The sequence below is a fragment of the Trachymyrmex cornetzi genome, unplaced genomic scaffold (genome assembly GCF_001594075.2).
Source record: "Trachymyrmex cornetzi isolate Tcor2-1 unplaced genomic scaffold, Tcor1.1 scaffold92, whole genome shotgun sequence".
NCBI classification, from domain to species: domain Eukaryota; kingdom Metazoa; phylum Arthropoda; class Insecta; order Hymenoptera; family Formicidae; genus Trachymyrmex; species Trachymyrmex cornetzi.
The window spans coordinates 781,623-791,748 of NW_017300267.1; the positions used below are offsets into that span (position 1 = coordinate 781,623).

The window sequence follows — 10,126 nt, forward strand, 5'->3', positions numbered from 1 at the left end:
GAGTTATAAGCCATTATATGAAAAATGGTGCGATTTCGGCAACCTTACCCTACGTAAGTCATCCTATATTGTCTCTTTATACAGATTATTTGTTTAAAAAACGCCAAAATCCTATAATTAAAAATAGCATGTAGATGTAATATATGTAATAGATGTAGATAATTATAATTATATGTATTGATGTCGCAGTCAAAGTGTTAACTCAGTAAATGTATACATTTACTGTAATCTGCTGTAGTCAGTGTATACATTTACTAAATTAACACTTTGACTGTGATATATACATATAATTGCATGTGTAATATATGTAATATATATATAATATTACAATATGTAATGAATACCTTATAATTATTTAACATCAAATCGACTAATCGATTAGATAACTATATTAATAACATAGGATTTTGATGTTTTCTAAAAAATTCCAATCTGTTTAGAGAGATAATATAACGGATCACATACACACACGCTGTAAATGGTGGGCGCTCTTAAAAAAAATTTGTGTTACAAAAAATATTGTCATGTTACTTATCTATCCTTATTTTACGGTTATAGCTTAAGATTTGAGATTTCATTCAAGCTAATTTCCGAATATCTATGACGTACCATTTTTCAAACAACTTAAGAAATAACCAAAAATACATTTCTTTTGCTTTTTAACTGAATTTTTTTTTTAAACTTGATGTGCTGGAGCATTTTTATTACAGATTTGTAATTTACAAGAAAAAAATCTGTCAAAATCATCCTATCAAAATCATCTGCCACATGTTATAAAAAAAATCCTTGTACATATCGATACATTTAGATTTTATCATTATAACTATTTTAATAACGTGCAAATTGCAATTAGTCATTGCAAACCGTAAGATTAAAAAAAAAGGAAATAGAGATTTTCATGCTGGCAAACTCTATTTTCGTGTCACAGAAATAAATCCTGTCGCTTTATTGCTAATTGTGTCATGGGATTTACCAGGTGAAAATGTAACATCGAGGGAGTCATATAGGTGGTTTTACACAACTAATCAGCGTATACATGTAATGTATGATTCCCGTACGAGAGATATTAATCTGCTATAATTTTGGCAATAAAAAGTACGAAATATATTCGATGAGGTAATATGTAATTCTGAGAGTAACGATAAAATGACAAAGTTTAAGGTACGAAACTACGTGAATATTTATTAAGTTGTACGAGTTATTGCGCGCGATGTGTATCTAACAATAATGTCGATCGTTTCATTAACGAGCGAGTTTCCAAAATCAATTATTTCGTCATTAACGCGAGAAAACAAGATGGTTCGAATGAATATGTTTCGGTTTCTTGATTTCGTGTCGAATTACCTTGTAATTACTAGCTCATAATAGATGCGCGCAATATTATGATCACAATTATACGTATTATATGATATCTATCTGTGCTATATCTATCTAATATATATAATATCTTCGATGTACTTTATCAAATATGTAGAACAGTATTGAAAATCGCATAATAAAACTTATATTACTTATCAGAATTTAAATCAAAATTTTATTTGCTGGTTAAAAAGTGATTTTTGCTAAAAAAAATAATTCGCAATAAATTTCTGTTCTATTTATGTATCATAGCACTTACCTCTGACGACCAGCCTCGCTGGTTCGGATGCTAACGCGTCCTGCGTAGTGAAATCACTGGCAGTTACTTGGCATTGCCAAAGTCCGTCATCGAATTCTAACGTGGCTGATCTGACCCATAACGAACAGTCACCGATGTCAGGCGAGCCCACCCACTCGTACTTTTTCAAATGCATACCTATTGGCTAAATATATAAAGAGAAGAATTTCATAAATTATCTCTATTGTAATTTTCTTATATATATATTGGTTACACTTTATTTCATTTATTACTGATTAAATAAAATCATAATTATATCGCTTGTTATATTAATATTTCATTCAAAAATTAATTAACAGGTCTAATTATTTCTACAGTAATATGATAAAATAATTGAAAAATAAATATTTGAATATATACATATATATAATATTTTATTTCGATACATTTTCTTATATGGAGTATATAAAGGATCTTTTATATAAAATATTTACTTTTCCTTATCAGTTTTACATTTTATACAAAGTTATTATTTATTATTAAAGTTATACAAAATATTTACTTTCCCTTAACAGTTGTAACATAGAATGATGAGAAAAATCGATTTAAAAGGAATAACCAAATGATTCCATTTATGATAGCTGAAATACAATATCTCTCATATGCCTCGAGTCATAACGAATAATTTGAGGGATATTAGAAAAACAAGCTTACTTATCGAAGCAGTTATATTTGTCAAATTCACAAACATGTGCTCACATTAAAAACAATTGCAATAAAGTTCCGCGAGATTAATAGAAATCCCGATAATTTGTGCTAACAAATTTCCTAGACAATGATTCACGCACGTCAGCATCCTTCGATCGTTTAATCGGTGAGCTTCTCGTTACCGGAATCCTCTTCCGAGGCGCGCCACGTTGCAGCAGTTCTCTTCTGCCGTTAGTTGCCCTGCACGCTTCCTCCGAAATGAATCATCAGCTTCCGCGGCCCCCGTGTCGGAGGCCGCTCGAGTCTTCTTTCTCGCGGATTAATTCACTGCAGCCGGGAAAGTGCGGCCCTAGCAAATTTCACAGTCATAATGTGGCCGTAATTCAGCGATCGATTTTGCATGCGTCCGCTTTTTAATCTCCCCTCCTTTCTTTTCGCCTTACAATAAGCCTTTTGTCTCTCGCTCGAGGAAGCTTTCTTGTATCTTTTCCTAAAGGCATAATTAAGAATCGTAAATGTAGCAATCTTATGCTCATCTCAGCAGTTTATATCTATTTTTGCTTGCGTAAAGTAATTTTAGTCGGTCTCATCGCTGTCGATATTTATGATTAAATGTCCTGAAACTTTATAAGAATATCTGCTTGTACTTCTTCTTTTATGGTGATAATAAATTGATTCTTGTATGCTTTGTCGTCTATTCTTTTCTTTTACCCAGCTCCGCGAGATACGTTATCGCGATGGCTATTATATACCGTGTATATCATCGGCGTATCGGTCGGGGTCAAATTGTTTTATCCGTAAGTTTGTGGCAGCTTTGTTGGAACGTATAGCGAAAAGGCTTCGCCGTTTAAAGGTATTAAAGTCGGTTAATGAGTTTCCGTAATCCACCAGTAGCCCACTGTATTGAATTGGTGACGCCTATGTACTGTTGATGGAAGATATTGAGTTTGCCTTGCAAATTGCTTCTTTACTTTTATTAAGTTAAACTGATCCGATAAAAGAATATGGAAACACTTTAATGTGATTTTCTCTCTCTCTCTCTCTCTCTCTCTCTCTCTCACTCATGAATCACTATACAACAAAATCGAGCAAAATCTAACAAGAAACTATATAATTATTTAATCCTAATCATATGTACAATAAAATGTAATTAAAGTAGTAACGATGGGAAATCAATTTTAATTCAACTGAATTTTAAATCTATTTAATTTATTTTTAAATTTCTCTATTTTCCTAAAAAGAATAACAAATAGGAATAGATAGTCTATAAGGGAATGTACAACTATGTCGCAGAGAATAAATTCCATTCCTTCCGAGTGTCTCGCTATTCTGAGAATGAAAATGCCACTCATGATATACTCAATCCAAGAATCCAGATTCTTTTTACGTGGAATTCCCGCGCGTGGTGGCCGCTTTGAAGCGGACGAGTCCTTAACTTCGAGTTTCTCAGGGGATGCAATGAGAGCTCCGTTAACTACGATAGGACGCCGTCGTGCGACTATATTAGTAATGAGCGGAGCGGTGTTCCCTGCGGAATGCGCAGTTTATCACTCGGTGGCAGACACAATAATACAATGGCGAAATCCTGGCGAAGATTATTCGCGCGTAGACGAAGAGCGCAGGATATGCGCCCTCAGGACAAGAAGAATAATGAGTTTGCTGGCGCGTACTTCTGCCTAATGTTAGAGTGAAACGACGTCTATTGCATACAAGCAGCACGAATTAACGTCCTAGGTCATTGTCAGATTAATATCGTATCATTCTCAAATAATCTCCTTTTCATTCTGTCGCATTACAAAATGTCTACGCTATCTTAAATGCTTCAATCTTTCACGGTATAATTGAAGAAACGTTATAAGAATGCGTAAACACTGTTACAGTTTTATTACAATAATATTTTATCTATTACACTGTATGTGTATATGTATATGTTATATACATGTTTTAATTATATGGCAATGTTACACGTTTATGGAACTCTGCTCGAAATCCATTTTATTATTTTTAAGCTTATATAAAAATTAATTAATTAATTTCTTGAATTTTCGTAAATTAACTTTTGTATAAGCAACATAATTAATAATACAAAGTGATTTGCTTGCAATTAAAATACGCGATGGTAAAATTAACGATAGCTTAATTTCATCATTTTCTCTTCACAATAAACAGGATGTTATTAAAAGACAAGGTTAATAAAATAATACTCTATGTACCTTTTATTTCAAGTTTTATTCTTTTTTATTTCGGAATGCACTGTGTTTCTTGCATCGAAGTGACGTAGAAATTATAAGTATAATTATCCAAACTATACCAAGTCGCACATTTCGTTGATCACGCCTATAAAGAAGCACACGCATATCTAACTTCTCTGATATCCTAAGAAACCAAATCGCCGCAAATCAGTTCGACGGTTTCCCAAACACACATACGGTCGCTCTTACGTAGAAGCCACAAGACATTTTTCGAATGCACACCGAGAGGACATTCTTCCCTTTAGGAATCGAATATATCCTTTTTCTTCTCAACGAGAAGCCTGCAAATCCTCCCGAACAAACAAAGAACGAAGTAACATCTGCGCACAACAAATTTTAAAGTTACGAACTTTATGGCATTTACCAGAAGGATATACCATCAGTGACGGGGCAAGCTTACAGCAAGAATTTCGTGGGTGGTTTCCTTCGAAAGAAAGGAAGGAAGTAAGAAAAAAAGGAAGAAACTGGCTGATTATACTGGTCGCGGTTTTGCACTATCGGTTTACGTCCTACGATCTATTTCGTTGCTCTCGAAGAGATTGCCACTGCGTCCGCATTACTCCGAGGCTCTCCCTCGTGTTATCGAGGCCTTTGGCCCGGGGGTATGTACCCTGGCCATTTGCCGTAGTCGTGACTAAGTCTGTATTCGTCAGCGTGCCCGTGCCTACGATGGTTGCATTTACGTCTGTGTGTGCTGACGGGGTGGATGGGGGTGTGTCTGCGGGTGCATTACGTTGATTGCTGGTCGCGGCCTCTCCGGAGAACACAGAGAACATCGAAGAGGTTCGGCGAACTGAGGTGGGTAGGGGTGAAGATGGTTGGGAAGCGGGCAAGAAGAAAGAAAAAGGAAAGGGGCCCTTCCTCTCTTCGGTAAGTAAGCGAACAGTACGCTGTATCCTCGACGCGTACGGATTTTAATCCTTTCAATGAACAACTGCGACTTCTCTGAGCAGTTTTTCACGAATAATTCTCTGTTTTTAATCCTCTCACTTTTCCATGGATCATGTACCGCCTTCCATGAAGTTGATTTGGATGTTTATTCGTTTATGTACTTTTAATAACGTTGTTAATCACATATATCACTCTTCTTTAATTTAGAAATATTTCTTGGTATATAAAGATTATAGAATTTTCAAACTTGACTTTAGTAACAGATTTACATTACGTAAAAAAAATAAGAGAAATTACCTACATTCTGTCTTCCAAAAATAACAATTTTCAAGAGAGTATAAATTCGATTAAAATCATCATAATGGAATAATTAAAGAAAAGCATTTTAAAGCTTAAAATCTTTTTTTCAGATCAGTACTTTAGATGACAAGTAACTTTTTACGAAGTTGTAAAAATATAAATGGAACTCTGTTAAAAATTTTTATAAACTTTGCAAAGTTTCACGATGTGAATTAAAAATCGTATACAGTTTGCAGCTTTTGAAAGAATAAACCTTTACTTTTAATTTGCATACTTTTTAATTGTTATGTTTTTTCACCGAGTTTTATTTAATATCAAAGCAAAAAATCTTTTTTACTTTGACTGCTCACAAAAGACGAACGGAGTAGCGCTCGATGATAAACGAATAAAATCTAAATTTTTTTTAAGCGTAAATTTGATCGTAAAATCTCTTTACAATATGTGATGCGTTTGCTGCAACAGAATCAAGCAAACATTGTTTCAAAGTCGTTGCTTTGAACACAAAAGACATAATTACGTTAAGGTCATAGTGTTCTTAACATTTCTCGCCCGGATATATCAAGTTGAATAATAACGTGTCAATCGTTTAATTTTTAACGCCTCATTAAACAAAGTTTTACATACAAAAAGTTTTTTTATATCGAAAATACGATAGGTGCATTTTAAAGAAAAAATTCAGATTCTTTTATTTGTTTTTTGAAAGATACCGAATGCTTATACATACTCCGTTCGTTTTCTATCAGTCAAAGTTAAAAAGACACTTTTTGGTTTAATAAACAATTTAGTGAAATCGAGCAAGTACTCCACAAGTACTCAAACTGAAGATAAAAATTCATTCTTTGAAAAGCTGTAAATTGCTTTCGTGTTCAATTTTTAATTTATACTATAGAACAAAGTTCGTAAAAAATTTTGAGATTTCACGGATCTTCATTTATATATCCATGTAGCTCCATAAGAAATCGATCAGATTGTTATCTAGCACCGATCTAAAGAGAAGAGACTTCAAGCTTTAAAAATGCTTTTTTAATTATCTCATTATAATAATTTTTAACGAAGTTACACTCTCTTGAAAATTATCTGGAAGGCAGAATAAATGGTCAATTAATTTTTTGATGTATAATCAGAGTGTATAATCAGAATGTTATTCGTATAAAAACAAAATATCACAAAAGTATGCACTGATAACACAAAAAGAAGTCAACGTAACAAGTCAGGTATTACCTACTATTTTAAATAGTAGTAATTCGCGTTTCGCGTGCATAAAGTAAAAGAAAAATGAGTCCATTTTATAACGTTTAAGTGAAGAATGCGGTTGAAGCAATAATTTTCAAGAGAAGAATGGATAATTGGGTGGAGGTAAATCCCGCACATTTATTTCGCGAAAGTGATTTCGTGCCTTTGCAGGATTCCGTGATGAAACGTTTCCTCGAGTTGATCGTTCTTGTTAATGCACCTCTTGTTTTTTTTTGCGTCTTCCACTTCACGAAAATCACGTGCATGCAATGGCAAAGAGATTTATCGACTAAGATCGGTCGAGATAGTACGCTTGAAGTGCACCGTCTACGAATATATTGAAAACAAATATTAATGCGAAATTAATTCTCTAAGAATCCGCTGTTCTGCTGCTGCTTTTTACATAGCAGTGCATTAAAAGTCGAAAGGAAATCGAAAGCACCTCGTGTATTCACTGAAAATCGATTTATGCGAATGACTGCCGTGGAATAAATGGCATACATATACACATATAAATAAAACGATAATTATAATACAAATTAATGAAAAAGGCCATATTCAATCAAGGCGGGTCTTATAATATTTTTGTCCAATAATATTTTTTTGTATGAATTTTTGTAATTTCCAATTCAAGCAAACTTCGCATTGATTATTTGTCGGTCTTTAAACATACACTCTAAATTTCCTACAGTGAAATCTCACTCCAAGAAAGTGAAAATGCAACCACCCTTGAAAAAAAGTGAAAATATTTCACTTTTTGAAAAAAGAGTGATGATCTTCACTCTTTTTAGAGTGAATTTTCAAAAAAGTGAAATCTCATTCCAAACAAGTAAGATTTCACAAAAGAGTGAAGATCGTCACTTTTTTTTCAAGAAGTGAAATATTTTCACTTTTTTTCAAGGGTGAGTCACTTTTTTTTTTCAAGAAGTGAAATATTTTCACTTTTTTTCGAGAGTGGTTGCATTTTCACTCTCTTGAAGTGAGATTTCAGTGCAAGGAATTTAGAGTGTAGTCTTTAGCTATATGGCATAGTTATTCTGGGGTATTCTGGTATAGTTAATTCTTATATTTAATCTTAAGTACAATCTTAACCTCATAAACCAATCGGAGCATTTTAAGACATTAGTTGCTTTCCATTTACACAGATTCTCAGATAATTCTCACTTGTGACGTCATAACTCAGTTAAATGCGCGTTCCTTTTGCATTCTTGATAAATGAAATTTAACTGAGTTTTTGCTTATAATCTGCACAAGATCGAGACCGTGCTTTAGTGAGTCTCGTAAACTCACTTTAAAAGTGAGGTTATGAACCTGTGTTGTCGTATGATAACTTTTTGATAATGATAATCAAAGTAAGGAAATAATGACATCATTAATCTGAGTATGTGAAATACTCAGCTCACTTCAGACTCAGTTTCACTAGTATGTGAAAATGGAAAACAACTATCATTTAAAATAAGACATTACTTGAAATAAAAACAGACTATTAGTCCGTATTTATAGTCTTATTTCAAGACTATCTTAAGTAATGCTTTAAAATGCTAATACCGTCTGATTGGTTCGTGACATCTTAAGACTATACTTAAGACAGTCTTAAATATAAGAATCGACTATTGATACCAGCGTATGAACACTGGCCTTAGATTGAGCTGAAGTACGTAATATTACAAATAAAATTTACAAGCAATTTAATGTTACATGCTAATAAACATTTTTGAAACACTGTAAATAATTAATTGCGAAAAATTACATTAGCCAGACAATTATAATAATTCGTATAATTATACAATATTATCGCAACCGTTTTGATTCAAGACCTTTTAAAAAGCATTAAGAAATTTTAACATTTCGTAGACATCTCACGAAATGCTAACTCACCAAATAAAGCATCATTCCTTGAATATTGAAGATTTTGCAAGTCGAAGATTTTATTCTGGAGCGTAAAACGGATGTGTCACATCCGGCACGATGTCGCAGAAAGTGCAAACAATGCACGCAGAACGAAACGAACGGAAACGATGTGGTTAAAGGATTCATGGGAAATGGCAAAATGTACAGAGAGAAAGAGAAAGAAAAAAAGAATTTATATTGTAAACAAGAGTAGCTGCAACGAAGAGAAAATTATCTCGTTCGTTATTTACATCTTTCATAAATATTCACTTTCGCGAGAGAAAGTCAAGCCGGAAAGGGGTAGGTGGACGAGTGGGAGTCGCCGAGGGAGAGTGGGCGAGAGAAAAGCCAGGGTGAGGATATTTGGTTGAGGAAGTAACGAGAAACCGCGCGGGGCATAAATCTCTGGGCTTTCGGAGACGATCTCGTCTCAGGATCACCCCCTGCGAAAAGCCTCCGTCGCTGGCTGAGATAGTAATACGGTATTCAAGTTCCAGGTCGCCTCTCTCCGCCCACCGACCACTTCTAACGGAGTCTGAGGAGCTTTGGACGATATTTGCATTGTTGTTTCCGATAAGTAGAATCACGCGACTCCGTCGAACATTTCAATGGAGTTTCCTCACTAATTCAAGAAGTTTCATTTCTACCACGCATCTTGACATTTTAGAAAAATTTAAATTATTTAAAGCAGTATTTAAAGTTCCATGAATATAGATCGTTAAGCAAGTTATTTCTCAGCGTAAAGAATTCTTTGATAAAATGTTTCGAATTATTTAAATAAATATATTTTGCATACTTTACTATTTGTCGTGTATTGAAATTTTTGTTAATTATTAGATTTGGAAACACATCACCCGAGTGTCTCCTTAATTGTATTATTTTATCCTTTTTGTTCATCAGATGTGAAACAAGAATAAAATAATATATAGAATCACTTAGATGGTGTTTCCAAACGTAATTTGAAAACTTAAACGATACATTTCGGCTATAATCTGTTTCGCGGTTAAAAAATATAATGCAAAGTCATTAAACGTGGCAAGTACTTTCTGTTATCCAAAAATTCAACAATGACAAGTTACTCTCTTCGCTGTCAGTATTTGAGAAACCGCCGAATATATTCTTCCTTGAGATAATTATAAATTATATCTTCCAATCGTCGTTTGTACCATTTATATCGCAAAACAAATAGTTTAACAAAAATTTTATATCATCGCTTTTATGCCTTTTGTTTCTCTTCAATATTCAATGATCACAA

The 10,126-nt window shown here is 33.5% G+C and overlaps 1 protein-coding gene across 1 annotated transcript in view; it reads right to left on the reverse strand.

Annotated features, from left to right (window-relative positions):
* The window catches only part of LOC108769587 (muscle M-line assembly protein unc-89), a 30,259-nt gene extending 28,466 nt beyond the window's left edge, over positions 1-1,793 (reverse strand). The window contains exon 1 of the mRNA XM_018520624.1: positions 1,619-1,793. Within this exon, the coding sequence (XP_018376126.1) occupies positions 1,619-1,793 (175 nt within the window). The remainder of the gene's footprint in view (positions 1-1,618) is intronic.
* Between the last annotated feature and the right edge of the window lie 8,333 nt (positions 1,794-10,126).